This window comes from Phacochoerus africanus, chromosome 11 (genome assembly GCF_016906955.1).
Source record: "Phacochoerus africanus isolate WHEZ1 chromosome 11, ROS_Pafr_v1, whole genome shotgun sequence".
Classification (NCBI taxonomy): Eukaryota; Metazoa; Chordata; class Mammalia; order Artiodactyla; family Suidae; genus Phacochoerus; species Phacochoerus africanus.
In genome coordinates, this window is record NC_062554.1 from 951,674 (window position 1) to 969,457 (window position 17,784).

A 17,784-nucleotide genomic window follows, 5' to 3' on the forward strand; every position below is an offset into this window, starting at 1 on the left:
GCACAGCGGCTCCCAGGCCTGTCTCTGGAGACTGTTGAGAGCGTGCTGGGGGCCTTTTCTCGATTGTATGCTTAGGCGTCTGATGATGAGATTGTTGTCGTTAGTGATATTTCCTGTGGCGTGTTGAAAACAAATGTTTAAGGTTGAAACACCTTCAGATGTAACTGTTGTGGTCTGTGCATGTGGGTTGGAAAGAGAATTTTCCAGCATACCAGGTGCAGAGAAGGAGGATTTATTGAGATAAGAGAAGCTGCTAGCACAGCGGGATGACTTCCTGATAATCAGGCGTGTGGTGGGGTCTGTTCTTACAGCCCAGGGAGAGGCGAGGGCTCAGGATGCTCCTGCTGGCCTGCTGATTGGCTGGGGAGAGAGGGTCTCGATACACACGCTGGTTGGTCGGGGGCGTATACGGCCTCCAGAGGGCCGGGGTGAGGAGGGGCCACAGGCCTTTCCTAGTAGGGTAAGAGGGAGTAGGCCGCGTTGCTCCAGGTGGGGGAGGGGGATTACCATGAGACGGTTGGGACAGTGATAAGGGCCCAGGACTTCTTGTCTTGGCCAGAGGGTTTGAGTTCTGTCTCCTTGAAGGGACCTTGAAGGCCCACAGTAACCCAGAAGTGACTAGAGCTTCCCTAGAAGCGGCTTTCCTTTTGCTTTGGTCCTTGATTCTCCCTTTGAGTCTTTGGAACATGGTCATAATTTGGCAAGGTTAGCTTCACGGTGGAATGGGCACGGGCGTATTCGCTGCCATGTGGAAGGTGCTTTGTCACTGTGTCTTACTGATATGTTTCATCTTCCCAGATGTGACTATTCTGGTCTTTCGGTGCTTGAAATTTCCCCTTAGAGTTGTTCTGAAGCCTGCGTGGTGTGCCAGTCTGCCTCCAAGTTGTTTAGAGCTTGAGTTTCTCTGGCTAGAGGCAGTCTGATACCGTGGTCAGGCGTGTGGACGCTGTGGTCGTGGTGCCTGCGCATTTAATCCGTCTTCACCGCTTTTTTAGCTGTGAGGCCGTGGTCAAGTGACTCCACCTCTCTGTCCCTCAGTTCCCCATCTGGAAGGTGGGTTTGATGATGGTAGCAACCTGGTTTGGTTGCCGAGGAATTAAACGGGAGAATCAGTGTGAAGCGTAGGCCTCCCCCGCTGTCAGCTGGTGTTCCTCTTTCCTTTGCGGGTCTCGCGGCGCAGTGGGCAGGTTGGGTTGTGGGTTGTGTGCTGCGCTGGATTCCTTAGCGGTGCTCGACAGCCATGGAAGACCATTTGTCTTTCGCGGGAGCTGTCTTTGGCTGGTGCCAAAAGCTCCTCTCTGTGTTTCGTCTGAGAATCAGTGCTGACTTCTTTACCCCCATATCGTCTTGGAATGGCTTTGCTCTTTCGGTTTGATGACGTCGTGTAGTTGTCCTGCTGTTTCTTGCGCTGGGGTTCATGGAGCCTTTCGGATCTGTGAGTTTATGGCTTTCCTCAGACTGGGGAACTTTTTGGCCATGCTTTTCCTCAGATGTTTTTCTGCTTTCTCCCGCTCTGAGGCCTCGAGGTTCACGTGCGTTCGCTCCACGTTGCCCAGAGCGTCCTGGGGTGCTCCTCTGTCTCCCAGTCTTCCTTCTCTCCGAGGTGAACGCGGCGTGGGTTCTGTGGTGACACCCGCAGATGCAGCGGTCCGTCTCCGGTGGCGGCGCAGGAGCTCTCCTCCTCCGGTGGCCGTCGGGTTTGGAGCATCTGCTCGCCTCCTCGCTCCTGCTTCCTGTGCCCCCAGCTCCTCCTTTTCCTTCGAGGCGGTGGTACCAACTCTTGATGGGCGTTTCTGTTACCGCTGTCATCCGTGCCACTCCTAGGTCAGTTTTAGTTGATGGCTTTTCTCCCCTTTGTTATGGGTTATAATGTTTTCCTGCTTCTTTCCTGCCTGTTAGTGTTTGATTGGAGGCTGGCTATTTTTATGTTTTTACAATTACTCTTGAGCTTTATGGTAACTCAAGTTGCTTTATGACAGCTTAAGTTACTTAGGAATAGTTGGATACTTTTGAAGCTTGCTTTAAGCTTTATTAGGTGACATCAGAGCAGCCTCTGGTCTAAGGCTAATATATTCCTGCTAATGAGGTTGGGACCTTTTTGAGTATTTACCAATGCCCCATGAATTACGACATTTTCCACCCTGGCTCATGGGAACACAAACTCTTCCTGGCCCTGTGTGAGCTCCAGTGATGGCCCCTTCTGACTTTTTGCATAGTTCTCATCTCAGCTTTGGGCGGTTTCCTCATACGCGTGTGCAGACTGAAGAACGGAGAGGGTCCCGCTGCAAGTCCGTGGCGCTGTCTCTGCGCACAGCTTTCTCTCCTTGGTTCTCGTGAGCTCTCTCAGCCTTCCCGGACTCCCCGTGCCGTCTCCTCGCTCCCAGAGCCTGCCGGGCTCTTGCTGGATGCCCTGTCCTTCCTCTGTGGGCTGGAGCCTCCCCAGCCTGTGAGCAGGGCTCATCAAGGGACCTGCCTCAAAGCTGTCCCCTCTCTCAGGGATCCCTGCCGATGTCTAGTGTCTGAAAGTGGTTATTTTATGTATTTCGTCCATTTCTTCCGTTGTTTCTGGAGGGAGGGTACGTCTGGTCTGTTCCTTCATCTTGGGCACAGGTGGGAGCCCAAATCTGGAATAATTTGAAGGCAAAGGTACCATTGTCTGTGACTGTCTTGCTACCTGTTGTTTGCCCCTGATTCGCATCCGAACCCCTGCCTTCCCCATGCGCAGGTGCCAGACCTTCCACTTCCGCCGTCTTAAGGATGAAAGGAGTTGCCCCGAGTCAGGGGGCCAGGGTTGTAACACTGGTCATCCAGGTTGACTGCGTTCTGGTTTCTTGTGAGTCCACCTGTTCTCCAGGGACTCACAGCTATTTTTAATAATTATAGAAGGACTTCTAAAGAGCTTTTATTGGTGTAATTTTTATCAATGTACATTATTTTAAACTGATATCAATTTATACTGTAAGCACTGCTAATGCAGCGTTGCCTTCCAGGCAGTTCACTTACCACTTCATTTTATGATCCCTGCGGAAAAAACATGGCCGAGTTCAAAAGCTTATTTGTGTGTTAGACTTTGCCAAATTCGGTGGTTACTTTTGAAATTCTGAAGCACCCTGAGCGTTAGTGAATCAGAATTTCGACTATAGGAAGAAGTGCGTTAGCCTTCTCCTGTTTCGGTGCTTAGCCTATTGAACACAGAAGTTGCATCAGTAGTGGTTATAGGACAGGATTAGATGGCAGAATCTTTTTTTTTTTCATTGTAGCTGGTTTGCAGTGTTTTGTCAATTTTCTGCTGCACAGCGAGATAACCCAGTCACACAGACATGTATACTTTCTTTTCCTCACATTATCCCCCATCATGCTCCGTCATATGTGACTAGACAGAGTTCCCAGGGCTACACAGCAGGATCTCATTGCCGATCCCTTCCAAAGGCAATAGTCTGCGTCTGTGAACCCGAAACTACCAGTCCCTCCCACTCCCTCCCCCCGCCTTGGCAACCGCAAGTCTGTTTTCCAAGTCCATGATTTTATTTTTTGTGGAAAGGTTCATTTGTGCTGTATATTCGATTCCAGATATAAGTGAAACCATACGGTATTTGTCTTTCTCCTTCCAACTTACTTCACTCAGTATGAGAGTCTCTAGTTCCATCCCTGTTGCTGCAAATGGCATTATTTTGTTGTTTTCTATGGGTGAGTAGTGTTCCATTGTGTATATATACCACATCTTCTGAATCCAATCCTCTGTCGATGGACATTTGGGTTGATTCCATGTCTCGGCTACTGTGAACAGTGCTGCAGTGAACTTGCGCGTGCTTATGTCTTTTTTAAGGAAAGTTTTGTCCGGATATACGCCCAAGAGTGGGATTGCTGGGTCATAAGGTAGTTCTATGTATAGATTTCTAAGGTATCTCCAAACTGTTCTCCATAGTGGTTGTACCAGCTGACATGCCACCAACAGTGTGGGAGGGCTCCCTTTTCTCCACACCCCCTCCAGCACTTGTTATTTGTGGGCTTATGAATGACGGCCATTCTGACTGGCGTGAGGTGGTATCTCGTGGTGGTTTTGATTTGCATTTCTCTAATAATCAGGGATGTTGAGCATTTTTTCGTGTGCTTGTTGGCCATCTGTATGTCTTCTTTGGAGAAATGTCTATTCAGGTCTTTTGCCCATTTTTCAGTTGGGTTGTTGGCTTTTTTGCTGTTGAGTTGTACAAGTTGTTTGTACATTTTAGAGATGAAGCCCTTGTCGGTTGAGATGCCAGAATCTTAAAAACAACACTGAAAAGGTAGTGACGCCGAACAGAGTGGAGACAGAGAGGGTCGTGTATGTTTGAACAGCAGCAGGTATGAAAGAGACGTGCAGTTTAGTTGGCTGTGCCTCTTTTGGACTCCGTAGATGGCTCGGCTGTTGGCACAGCGAAGCGTCCACGGAACCAGCAAATACGGAGGGCCTCTCATCTGGGGCCTTTTACTGCTCACACCCCGTGCGTCACCAAGTCCCCCTCGCCTCCTCCTCGGCGGTTGTCACATCTCCCCCCGCCCCGTCTTGTCTCCATTCGGTGCCTCACTTCAGCCCTTAGTAAACAGAAGTCAGCACACAGCAGCATGTGAGCCAGTCTGTCATGGGGCCTGGGTTTCTAATGGCCTGTAAGCTAAATTTGGTACCTTTTGAAATGGTTAAAAAAAAGGTAAAAGCGTACTGTTTCATGAGAGGTGAAAATGAGATGAAACTGAATTTGAAGGGCCGTACATAAAGTTTTGTTGAATTGTTTTAGAAGCTTTTATGCTGTATCAGTGGAGTTGAGTGGGGGCAAAAGAGACCCGTTTGGCCTGAACAGCCGAAAGTATTTACCCTCTGGGCCCGGCCTTAGAGAAAACGTTTGCAGAGCCCCGCCCCGTGACTGTCAGTTCACTTGGAAGCGCAGGCTTGCTCCTCGCAGCACGTTCCCTCCTACTCCAGACCCAGCTTAAAAAAATCTTCAGTGGCTCCTTGCTGCGTGTGGGCGGAACTCCAGCTCCCCCTGGGTCTGCGACTCTTGGCACCCAGGAGCCAGTGTGTCCGTCTGGCCGCAGCCCTCCCCGTGCCCGCTCCTCTGACTTTCCACGCCCTCGGGGCTGCTGGCATGGAGACATTTGCTGGTCTGTAACTGCCCTGCTGTTGCAGGCGTTGGAGCCCGCAAACGCCCTGGGCCAGGCCTGTTCCTGCCACGACCTCTCCCTGTAGGTCCCTCCTCGGGTGTCGGGACCCCGCAGTGTGGCCTCCCCCGTGTGCCCTTCGTGATGCCGGGGTTCGGGGCCGTCCGCGTCTGTTAGCGGAGCTCGCGATGCCGTCACTGTAAACGCACCTGAGCTCCCCGGGGTAAATGCCGAGCCGCACAGCTGCTCGTTCCTCTGGCCGTCGGTGGCGTGTCGTGCCTGGTACGCGAGCGACAGCCCGTGGTTCTGAGTGAATGGCTGGACCGTTAACGGCAGAGTCCCGGTTCTGCCGTGTGCGCCCCGTCCAGCCCTGGAAAGACTCCAGCTGAGTCACCTGTGCTCTCTCGCTCGCTCTTTCTCTCTCGAACATGCGGTGTCAGAAAATGTACCTGGTGATGGAGCTGTGTGAGGACGGAGAGCTCAAGGACGTCCTGGCCAGGAGAGGCCGCTTCTCGGAGAACGAGACGCGGTGGATCATCCAGAGTCTGGCGGCGGCCACAGCCTATCTGCACAGCAAGGGTAAGAGCGGCGGCGGGCGGCCTGCAGTCGGGCCTGCGGTCGCCGTCGCGATGCCCACTGGCAGGGGGAATTTGTCGCAAGTTAAGGTGTGTTTCCTTTTAGCGTCGTAGGAGTGTGTTTAATCCGAAGCAGCTCGGCCGCACCGTCACTGTCCACAGACGGAGACGGAGTTAGGAAGCTGCGGGGTCACCCGTTTGCAAAGACGCTACTAGTATTAAATCAGAAGTAGAAGAATCAATAATAAAAATGAAATTTCTGAAAACACATATGTTAACGCTAAAAATCTGTGCCTTCCAGGCATTTACACTTTTTAGGTATAATTATTAGTGCAGTTTTAAGTTGGTAGGAACACTGAGCAGAAGGTACCGAGATTGTCACGTGCCTTCTGCCGCCCGGACACCACCGCCGCCCCGTTATCTGCACCCGCGCTGCAGCGGGACGGTCGTTATGTGACGGGCCTGCGTTGTCACTCAGAGTCCTCAGTCAGGGTTCGGGCTTGGTGTCGGTACACGCTGTGGGCCTTGACAAATGCATGAGGACACGTTTCCATCACTATAGCATCTTAGAGAATCATTTTACTGCTTTAAAATCCACATTTAAGTATTATTCTTATTATTCTAATCGCTTTGCTGCTTTTGGTGCTACTGCGGCTGGTTTTCCTCACGCTCCTCCTTTTCCCTGTAATGTTAGTTTGCCTTACATGTGACTTCAGACACTTCCCAGTTTACAGAGGAGGAAAAACTTTGTTCCAGAAGTGACGTGGTTATAGAGGTGGCAGAGCCAGTGCCGGAGCCCAGGGGTTCATTCAGCAGCTATTTCCTGGTCCTAGGGTTACAGAGATTAAAGGCAAGGTCCCTGCCCTCAAGGAGGTTGGTGGGAGACAGAGCACAGAACACAAATGGCAGAGCAGCCCATGCTGAGCTCTCTTCTGGGAGAGAGCCGTGTCGAATGCCAGCAGCACAGGCGCTTCCAGTGCCTCCTGAGCGGGATTTGGAAAGTCGGGGGAGAATTCACAGAGAAAGCCCGACTCAGACCAAGGAATGCAAACTCAGACAAAAAAGGGAGGACTTTCCAGACAAAGGGCAACGGTTTTTGCAAGGGCAGGAACCCAAAACCTTAATATCATGCTAATGTCCTTTCTCCCACATTAAACTATAAATTCAGTAGAATTCCAAGCAAAATCGTAGCAGGATTTTCCACAGAACTCGATATAATTATCTAATTATTTCGAAATGGACGAGACGAGTAGAGAAAACAATGAGAAAGAACAGCGGAGGCAGCCGACTGGCCCTGCCGGAGACCAGGACAGATAAAGACACGCTAGTTGAAAGTGTGTGGAGACCCTGTGTGCAGCACTGGGAACTCCGGCTGGTCTCTTGTGATGGAGCCTGGCCATGTGAGAAAAAAGAGCGTGTACGTGTATGTGGAACGGGCTCACCGTGCCGGAGGGAAGAAAAAAAATAGCAGTGTATTGGCAAAATAAAAGAGTGTGGCATTTATGTAAGGAGAGAGAAGCAGAGCAGCAGAAACAATAAGAATTCCAAAAACAGAGGCTGGAACTGTGCCGGGGAAACTGTAAACGGTTCGGTGTCGTTGCCAGTCCAAGGCTCATTCAGCTTCGCTTTTCCAGGAATCATGCCTATAACTGCTTAAGTTTAGGGAGATGACTGCTGCGGATACGAACTGAATCCGTTCTTTTCAAAGGAGATATTTGACACCCGAACATATCTGCATGTACATAAAAATCCCGCTCGAACCCTGACCCGTTCGGTGGGAGCCTTTGTGTCTCAGGGTCTTTGTTTTTGACGTTAGTGTGTAAGGAGCAGGGAGGTGGTGCTGATGAGGTGGTAGCCACGCTGAGTGTGTCAGGTGTTTGGCGTGGCAATTGCATGTGCACGGACGTAAAGCGGGAATCCTCTGTTTGAAGACGTGAGGACAGGGACCCTTCCTCCTGGAAATGCTTCTGGTCCGCCCTCACCCTCGCCGGCCAGGCCTCCGGGGAGCAGCCCCTTGGAGCAGCGGGGGTGGGGAGAGGTGGGAGAGGCCGGGAACGTGGCTCCTGAAGGCCGGCCGTACAGAGAGAAGGAATTGGAACCGAAGGGGTGGAATAAGACCGCCCGCACATTTGGCAGCGGTGGACGTTGGCCGGTCAGAGACATTTCTTCATTCTCTCCGTGTCCCCTCCGACTGACTGTGTGTTGTCATCTCACTTGGTCTGTTGTTTGTTTTCTCGGTAGATATAGTGCATAGAGACCTCAAACTAGAAAATGTCATGGTGAAGAGCAGCTTTATTGACGCTAACAACGAAATGAACGTAAACATAAAGGTAAGACTTCGGGGGCGGGTGAATATCTGCCTGCAAACAGTGTGGTAGCAAAGCCGCAAAGCACATCCTCTTTTTAGATACATTTTGGGAGCCTTTAAATAGCCAAAAAGAAGTGGCTGTGCTCAAAAAAAAATTAAAATTTCACAAAAGAGTTTAGAGCTGACAAGAATAATTTTACAGGTGAAGTGGTGCTACTGAATTTTTAAAAATACATGTGCATTTGGATAGCTCTAAATCATTAGTTAATAGGAAACAAACAGATGCTCTGAATTCTAATTAATTTCAAAATGATGCCTGGTAATTTGATGTAAATGTGTTAGGAATTTAGAGAAAAATGTACCTTGGCTGTGCCTTTGTTGCTAAATTAATGCTAAAATGTGTATTTCTCATTGAAACACTTCCTGGGTATTAATATTTATGTCCTAAGCACAATTAATATGCCAAGTATTTATTCTCGAAGGTTTTATTCAAATTAAGTGTTCCTTAATGTCGAATAAATGATAGGACACATTATTTATTGCTTAGCACTTTAATAGTGGCTGCTTTCAAAATGCACGAATGTGCTAATTTAGGACTAAAATGTTTTCCGCGAATAACTCACTCTGTGCCAGTTAGCACATAAACAGGTTTATCCGCATGGCTCTTTTCCTCAAGTAAATGTTCTTAAATACCTCCACTCTAGACTCTCCGAGGGCAGGAGTTCTGTCTGACTTATTGGCGGCTGGTGCCTGGCGTGGTGCCCGCAGCGTAGCACGTGCCCACCTAGTGTTTGCTGCCGGACGGAAACGTGCCCTCCAGAGCTTTTGCAGTTTGACGTCTGCAGGGACCCTCTGTGCGGAGAGAAAAGTGTCTCCGCGCTCCGCGCAGGATCACTGGGAGGCTCCCGGAGAGGTCTGCTCCTCTCCGTGGAGGCACCGTGGTGTCACAGGTGGACTGGAACCTTCTCTCGCTCCAAAGGGCACTGGAAGCTTTGCATTCGGTGTCTGTGGCCCAAGAGCCTGTCTTTGGTTGTGTGACCAGTAAATGCACCTGTTTTTCTGCTTTCGGCCCCAGGCGGTTTCAACTCGGGAGACGAGACTAAGAGCATATACTGACAATTTAATAACCAAATGTTTAATGACCAAGATTTAGAACTGAACAAAAAGACCGCAGTTGCCTCCCGTGTGTTTGTAGTTACATTGTGGGGGTTTTTCTCCCGTTAATTTGCTTCTCATAGTTTCTAATAGTATAGTCATTGTTTTAATTAGGAAACTCTAGAAATACAAAGGAAGTAATAATAAAGGTAGCATTTATTAGAGAGAATTGTTTACAAAGACTTGTAAAGGGGGCGCTTCCATGAGTGCTGACGAGAATAACAATTTGCATCAATGACAGCGCTTGAGACTGGGACATAGCAGGAGCATCAGAAACGCAGACAGACGGTCAACTTACCAAAGCCGGAATGTGTCTTACAACGAAAGAACGTCTTTGTTTGAAACCAAAGTCAATGCCTTCTTGCAAGATACAACTTCCTGGGTTGAACTTGTGAATTTGCATTAGTCGGCATGAACAAGATTTGAGAAACCAGGCTTCTCTTTACCAAGTTTCTGCGGCACGAGGAGGGCGGGCTCGATGGGGGAGCACCGTCCGAATCAGTGGCACAGGGAGAGCCCTTCCGTCCTCGGAGGCCCTGAACCCAGTGCAACCGCGTGTGGTGAGGGTGCTACGTGCAGAAGACGGGAATTCTGGGCCTGGGAGACGGGTGACGCTGTGTGGGTTTCTTCCTGCAGGTGACAGATTTTGGCTTGGCGGTGAGGAAGCAGGGAAGGAGCGAAGCCATGCTGCAGACCCCGTGTGGCACGCCGATCTACATGGGTACGTTGGCGGTTAAAGTGGCAGGAAAAGTGGGATGACGACGGTGGATTAAAACCCGAGCCGCTGGATTTCGCATTATGACTCAATGCCTTGATCAAGCCACCTTTTCTTTTCGTAGGTCAAATACTTTTAGTTGTTTTGGCAGATTCTCCATTGTTCTGAGTCTTCAAAGGTGATAGCTGTCAGGGGTTTTCTGGGCTCGTCTTAAGGCTGCTTATATCTCTTAGGTAATCACACGCCCAAATTTAATTCTTGTTTTGCTAATTCAAGCTAAAATCGTGAGAGTGTTATGCTTCTTTCCAGTTTTTAATCCAATTTCATTGCCGTCAACTAGTTTTTCAGAGTACCGACTAAATGCATTTGTGAACCGTTTCCCATTTTTCTAAACGTGATGTTTAGCCACGCTCCTGAAGTACAACTTAAGCGCCGTAAAAAGCGTCCCATTCAGTGGTTTTTCATACGCTCACAGAGTCGTGCAGCCGTCATCACCACAATCCCGTTTGAGAAAAATTCTACCCCCCGAGCTGCCTCGCGCCCCTTTGCGCCCAGTCCCATTCCCACCCCAGCCCCAGGGGACGAGCTGTTTCTGGACATTCCGTATTGGTGGGACGGCATGTGCACACGCAGGCTCCTTCGTCGCCGGCTCCTTCGCCGAGCATGTTGCGTGTGAGGTCCGTCCCTGCTGAGGCGCAGCCTGCGGTCTGTCCCTTTGGCTGTCGAGCAGCTGGCCGTCTGGCCGTCGCGTGGCCGTGCCGCCCATGGCCGGACCCGTCCTCGGCCGCCGAGCCTGCCTGCGGCGCGCTGCCAGCTTGGGCTGTTCTGCGTTCCGCCGCCGTGGCCATGCACGTGGTGCTCGGGACACCGGCTGCGCTTTCCTCGGCTGGCTCCCTGGAAGTAAAACTGCTGGGCCACAGTCTGTTGTGTCAAGAGTTTTGAAGCAACAGCCAGGCCGTTTCGCCGAGGGGCCATGCAGTTACCTGCCCGCCAGCGACACCGGAGGCTCCAGCTTCTTGGCATCCTCGCTGACACTCGATGTCGTGTCTCGTTGTTGTAACCGTCCTGCTGGGGGCGGGGTGGGATCTCCACGCGATCCTTAGTCCGCGTGGCCCGCGTGGCCCGTGGCGCGAGTGTCTTTTCCTGTGCGTGTTCGTCATGCCTAGATCCCCTCTGGGGAAATGTCTGCTCGAATCTGCGCCTACTGAGATGATCAAATATTTTTTCTCTTTACATTTATTTATGAAATAATTACGTCACTGGGCGTTAAAAGTGCTGAACGAGGAGTTCTCACTGTGGTGCAGCGGAGACAATCCGACTGGGAGCCATGAGGTGGCGGGTTCGGTCCCTGGCCTTGCTCAGTGGGTGAAGGATCCGGTGTTGCCGTGAGCTGTGGTGCGGGTCGCAGAGGCGGCTCGGATCCCGCGTGGCTGTGGCTGGGGTGTCGGCTGGCGGCTGCAGCTCCGATTTGACCCCTAGCCTGGGAACCTCCATGTGCTGCGGGTGCGGCCCTCAAAAGCAGAAAAGAAAAAGATGTTGACCCATCCTTGTGCTGTTGGGTTGACTCCCACGTGGTTTGAGATACTGCTATATTCAATTTGTTACCAATTTTTCCAGAAACTTTGAGCGCAGCTTGATTTCTTTTGTGCTGCCCTTGTTCTTTCCATGTCAGGGCTATGCTTCCTCATTTTTAAAATAAAATATTTTCACTTTGTACATGCTCATGAACCATTTAAGTAATAGAAATTACCTATTCATTACTCGTGTGATTAAATTTCCTCTTAGAATGTTTTGGTCTTGATACCCTTTGGAGGATAAAGTTTCTATTATGCCTTCAGTTTATATTAGGTTGTTCAACTTTTTCCCATCTTTTTGCGTCATTTTGATAATTTATGTTTTTCTAGAGTTTTTTATTGGTATAAAGATGCACGTTATAGTCACTTCTAATTCTCAGGTCTGTGGTTCTATGCCCCTTTAATTCCTAATAGCTACTAAGAAGGCAGTGTACTGTAATGCGAGCAGTGTGGGCCCCGACGTTGCCTGGCTCCCGCGGGGCTCCCGCTCGGCCCCGTGCTTTCTGATTAACCGGGGGAATCAGCTTCTCCTCTGTGACACAGAGGTCATGTCACCCTTTATCCAAACAATTCAGAGGGTCTGCTCGTGTCGGACACCAGCCTAGGTGTCGGGAATATAGCACGAAACAAAACGTGAACATGTCACGTTGGCGCAAACATGAAGCAGGTTAGTGTTCACGGGGGAAGAGCTAAGCGAGAAAAATAGGGCGGGGAGGGGCGAGGAGGACGCCCCTTCTTACCAGGCTGGCGTGAGGCTCAATGGGAACACACGTCAGCTCCTTAGCACAGTCCCTCCGTGTCACACTCAGTCTTAGTGGTTTTACCGAATCATTTTTTCCTGATCACATTTTTGGTGGTTGAGAAAATGCATTGGGCTTTGCGAGCGTCGGCTCAAGCCTAGTGCTGCTTGATTTGCTTTGTCATTGATTTCTGCTTTTATTTTGGGCATTCCTTCCTCCACTTTCTCTTGGTGTGTTTTTAAACTGGAGTTAAATGCTACTTTATTCTCATCTTCCCGTTTTCTAGTGAGTCCCCTTAAGGCTGTGTGTTCTCCTTGGACTGTTTCTGTGGCCATTTCTTTGGCGCCAGTTGTTAGTCATTTCTCAATAGCCTGTGATTTTTTCTTTTTGTCTTCTTTAATCCATGAATTATTTGGGAGTGTCTCTGGAATTTAACAGGTAGTTGAAATGTGTCTGATGCTCGTGTGCTTGTTTGTTCATGCGTCTGCCCTTTTGGTTTCCATCTGAGTTTCTTCATTATGCTAGTGATTTTGGGACTTATAGGTTTTCAACTTTATGGAATTTTCGCTGTGATGGAACACATTATTAGCCTTTGCAAATGTTACGTTGGATATTTAGAAAGCATGTACAGCCTTCTGTATCTATGAGTTCTACATCTGAAGAGTCAACTAATCACCGATCTAAAATATTCTAGAACAAAAAATTCCACAAAGTTCTAAAAAGCAGAACTTGAATTTGCCGCACAGTAGCAACTATTTACATAACACTTACGTTGTCCTAGGGGTTATAAGTAACCTAGAGATGATTTAAAGTTTATGGGAGGGGGTTTCTGTTGCGGCCCAGCAGGTTAAGAACCCGACTAGTATCCATGAGGATGCAGGTTCGGTCCCTGGCCTCGCTCAGTGGGTTAATGATCCAGTGTTGCTGTGAGCTGTGGTGTAGGTTGCAGACGTGGCTCAGATCCCGCGTGGCTTTGGCTGTGGGGCAGCTGCAGCTCCGATTAAACCCTTAGCCTGGGAACTTCCTTATGCCATGGGTGCGGCCCTAAAAAGGAAAAAAAAATAAGTAGAATATGTGGAAAGTTGTGTGTAGGTTATATGCAGATACTAAGCCAATGTATATAAGGGACTTAAGCATCCACAGATTTTGGTATCTGATGAGTGTGGGGCTTGGGGGGTAGGATTTGTGTCCTGGAACCAATCTACTGCAGAAACCCAGGGACGACTGTGTATTCCTGGTTTGTTGAGCATGAAAACTTTTGTCTGTGTATGTTTATAAAAGTCAAACATGAGGCCTCTGTGATTTAGAATTTTCATGCTGTTGATGTTGTTGAATACAGTGGGCACGCAGTGTCGCGTTAGCTTCAGGTGTCCTACGTGCTGACTCGGCGTGTGCGTGCAGCCTGGAGTGATCACCACGCTAAGTCCGGTCACCATCCGTCGCAGACAGAGTTATTAAAGTGTTATTGACCGAATGTCTTATGCCGCATCCCTGTGCTTTACCTATTCAGAACTGGAGGCTGGTACCTCTCAATCCTCTTCACATATTTCATTCCCCAAACCCCTGGCAACCACCTGTTTGTTCTCTTGCTCCATGAACCTGTGTCCATTTTGTTTTATACTGTTTGTTTGGCTTTTTAGATTCCACATACAAGTAATGTCATACAGATTTTTCTTTCTCTGGCTTATTTCACTTGACATATACCTTCAAGAACCATCCATGTTGTTGCAAATGGCAGGATTTCATTTTTTATGGCTAAATAATATTCCATTGTATACGTAAATCACGTCTTCTTTATCCATTCATCTACCAGTGGGCACTTAGGCTGCTTCCGTATCTTGGATACTGTAAATAATATTGCAGGGAACGTAGCAGTGCTGACATCTCTTCAAATTTGTACTTTTTTTCCCAGAAAAATACTCAGAAATGGGATTCCTGGATAGTATAGCAGTTTTAGTTTTAACTTTTTGAAGACCCTTTATACCATTTTCTATAGTGGCTGCACCAGTGTACATTCCCACCAGCAGTGCACGAGGGGTCTCTTTCTTCTGCATCCTCACCAGCACCTACACTTTGCTGTCTTTTGGTGACAGCCATTCTGACAGATGGGAGGCGGTGTCTCATTGTGGCTTTGATTTGCACGTCCCTGACGGTTAGTGATGTTGAGCATCTTTTCGCCTGCCTCTTGGCCATCTATGTCATCTTTGGAAAAATGTTTGTTCAGGCCCTCTGCCCATTTTTAAATTGGGTTGTTTGATTTTTTTTGGTATTGAGTTATATGAGTTTTTTGTATATTTTGAACATTAACTATTCTCAGATTTATATTTGCAGGTGTATTTTCCCATTTGGTAGGTGGTATTTTCATTTTATTGGTAGTTTCCTTCCTAACTTGTTCATTTGTTGTAGTCCCATTTGTTTATTTTTGTTTTTGCTTCCCCTGCTTGAGAAGACATATCCAAACAACACTGCTGAAACATGTGTCAAAGAGTATACTCTCTCTGTATACTCCTCTGGGGGTTTTGGTTTCAGATCTTCCAATTAAGTCTTCATTCCGTTTTTAGATTATTTAAATTGTGCAGGGTGTGAGAAAGTAGTCCATTTTGATCATTTTGCATGTAGCTGTCCAGTTTACCCAGCAGCATTTATTGAAGAAGCTGTTGTTTTTCCATTGTATATTCTTGCCTCCTTTTCATGCATTCATTGATCCTGTAAGTGTGAATTCATTTCTGGACTCTATTCTGTTCCATTGAGCTGTATGTCTGTTTTTGTGCCAATATCATACTGGTTTGATGACTGTCATTTTGTGTATACTCTGAAATTGAGGAGTGTGATACTTCCAGCTGTTCTTTCTGGAGATTGCTTTGGCTATTCAGGGTCTTTTATATTTCTATACAACTTTTCAAAGCATTTGTTCTAGTCTATGAAAAATGCCGTTGGTATTTGGATAGGGATTACACCGAATCTCTAAATTGCCTTGGGTAGTATGATCATCTTAACAGTATTAATTCTTCCAGTCCATGAGCATGGTATATCTTTCCCTCCGTTTGCATGTTCTTCAGTTTCTTTTATCATTGCCTTTCAGTTTTCTGAGCACAGTCTTTTACTTCCTTGATTAGATTTATTCCTAGGTATTTTATTCTGTTGGATGCATTTGTCTATAGGATTGTTTTCTTAATTTCTCTTTCTGATAGTTAGTGGTTGGTAGATAGAAATGGAATAGGTATCTATACTAATTCCATATCCTGCAACTTTACTGAATTAATTTACTTCAACAGTTCTTTGGTGGCATCTTCAGGATTTTCCATATATAATGTCATATCATCTGTCAACAGTGAGAGCTTTGCTTCTTCCTTTCCAGTTTGGATTCCTTTTCTTTCTTTTTCTTGTCTGATTGGTGTATCTAGGGCTTCTAATGCTATTTAAATAAAAGTGACAAGAGTGGGCATCCTTGACTTGTTCCTACTCTTAGAGGATATGCTTTCAGCCTTTCCCCATTGAGGATGATGTTGGCTGTGGGTTTGTCATTATGGCCTTTATTAGGTCGAGGAGTGTTCTCGCTATACGCACTTTCTGGAGAGTTTTTAATCATAAATGGAAAAGCTTTTTTTTTTTTTTTGGCCTCTATTGAAATGATTGTATGATTTTTGTCCTTTAGTTAATGTGGTGTATCACAAGATTGATTTGAAGATATTGAACCACCTTAAGTTTCTGAACTAAATCCCACTTAATTATGGTATATGATTATTTTAATGTATAGTCAAATTTGGTTTTCTAATATTTTGTTAAAGTTTTTTGCATGTATGTTTATCAGTGAGATTGGTCTGTAATTTTCTTTTTTTTTTTTGTCTTTTTGCCTTTTCTGGGGCCGCTCCCTCAGCATATGGAGGTTCCCAGGCTAGGGGTCTAATCGGAGCTGTAGCCACAGGCCTACGCCAGAGCCACAGCAATGTGGGATCCAAACCACATCTGCAGCCTACACCATAGCTCATGGCAACGCTGGATCCTTAACCCACTGAGCAAGGCCAGGGATTGAACCCGCAATCTCTGGTTCCAAGTTGGATTCGTTAACCACTGAACCACGATGGGAACTCCCTGTAATTTTCTTTTTTTGTGGTATCTTTATCTGGTTTTGATATCAGTGGTGGTACTGGCCTTGAGAATGAGTTTGGAAGTATTCCTTCCTCTTCAACTTTTTGGAATACTTTGATAAGGATAGGTGTTAACTCTTCTTTAAAAATGTTTTATAAAATTCACCTGTGAAGCCACCTGGTCCTGGACTTTTGTTTGTTGGGAGTTTTTAAATTACTGATACAGTTTTATTACTGGCAACCAGTTCGCTCATATTTTCTCCTTTCTTCTTGAATTAGGCTTCGGAGATTGTAAGTTTCTAGAAATTTACCCATTTATCCATGTCTTCTTCTAGGTAGCCTTTTGCGGGGGGGTGGTGCTGCATCCGTGGCATATGGAAGTTCCCAGACTAGGGGTCAAATTGAAGCTGCAGCTGCCAGCTTACACCACAGCCACAGCAATGTGGGATCCGAGCCATGTCTGCAACCTCTGCCACAGCTCACAGCAATGCCGGATCCCTGACCCACTGAACGAGGCTAGGGATCAAACCTGCATTCTCATGGATACTAGTTGGATTCCTTTCCACTGCGCCACAACGGGAGCTCCCTAAGTAGTCCATTTTATTGGCGAATAATTGTTCGTAGTAGTCTCTTATGCTCCTTTGTATTTCTGTATTGTTGGCTGTACCTTATCTATCATTCTGATTTTATTTATCTGTGTCTCCTTTTTTCCTGGTTAAAAGTTTGTCAATTTTGTTTATCTTTTCAAAGAACTAGCTCTTGGTTTCATTGATCTTTTGTGTATCTTTTTGGTCTATTTTATTTCTCATTTGATCTTTATTATCTACCACCTTTGAGTTTTGTTCCTTTTCTAGTTCCTTTGTAAGGTTAGAGTGTTTATTTGAGGTTTTTCTTGTTTCCTGAGGTAAGACTTGTGTCTCTGTGCACCTCCCGCTTAGAACTGCTTTTGCTGTGGCCCATGGATTTGGATTTTCGTAGTCCCATTTTTATTTCTCTTTAGGTTTTTATAATTTCTCTTTGACTTCTTCAGGGACACATTGATTGTTTAGTAGTATATTTTTTAGACTTCATGTGTTTGTGCTTTTTACAGTTTTTTTTTCCTTTCCTTTTGCCCAGTTGTCTGTGCCTCTATGTATTATATTAGGTATGTTGGTTACATTTTTTGATCTGGGCGAAGCAGGCTTATATGGGAAGTGTCCTGAGGGCCCAGCAGCACGCTTCCCTCTGGTCCCTGGAGCTGTATGCTCTAGGAGTGACTCCTGCATGTGCTGCATGCCCCCTTCAGCTGTGCTGGGGCCAACTCCAGTGGGCACCCTGGTGGGTGGCATGGGGCCCTCCCGCAGCCCTGTTGGCTGTGAGGCTGTGCCATGTACAGTGGCTCTGGGCCTGCTAGAAGGTGGTTGTCTTCATGTAAGCGTGGGGTCGTTGCTGGCCTGCTGGTGGGCAAGGCTGTGTTCCAACATGGCTGTCTGTGTGGCACTGGAGGCTTGGTGCTG

General features: G+C 47.4%; 1 protein-coding gene across 2 annotated transcripts in view; it reads left to right on the plus strand.

Moving 5' to 3' along the window:
* Nucleotides 1-17,784, plus strand: part of STK33 (serine/threonine kinase 33) — a 155,625-nt gene that overhangs the window by 89,283 nt on the left and 48,558 nt on the right. For both annotated transcript variants that reach the window (XM_047752574.1, XM_047752575.1), the window contains 3 exons: nt 5,574-5,712; nt 7,950-8,038; nt 9,808-9,892. In XM_047752574.1, the coding sequence (XP_047608530.1) occupies nt 5,574-5,712; nt 7,950-8,038; nt 9,808-9,892 (313 nt within the window). The remainder of the gene's footprint in view (nt 1-5,573; nt 5,713-7,949; nt 8,039-9,807; nt 9,893-17,784) is intronic.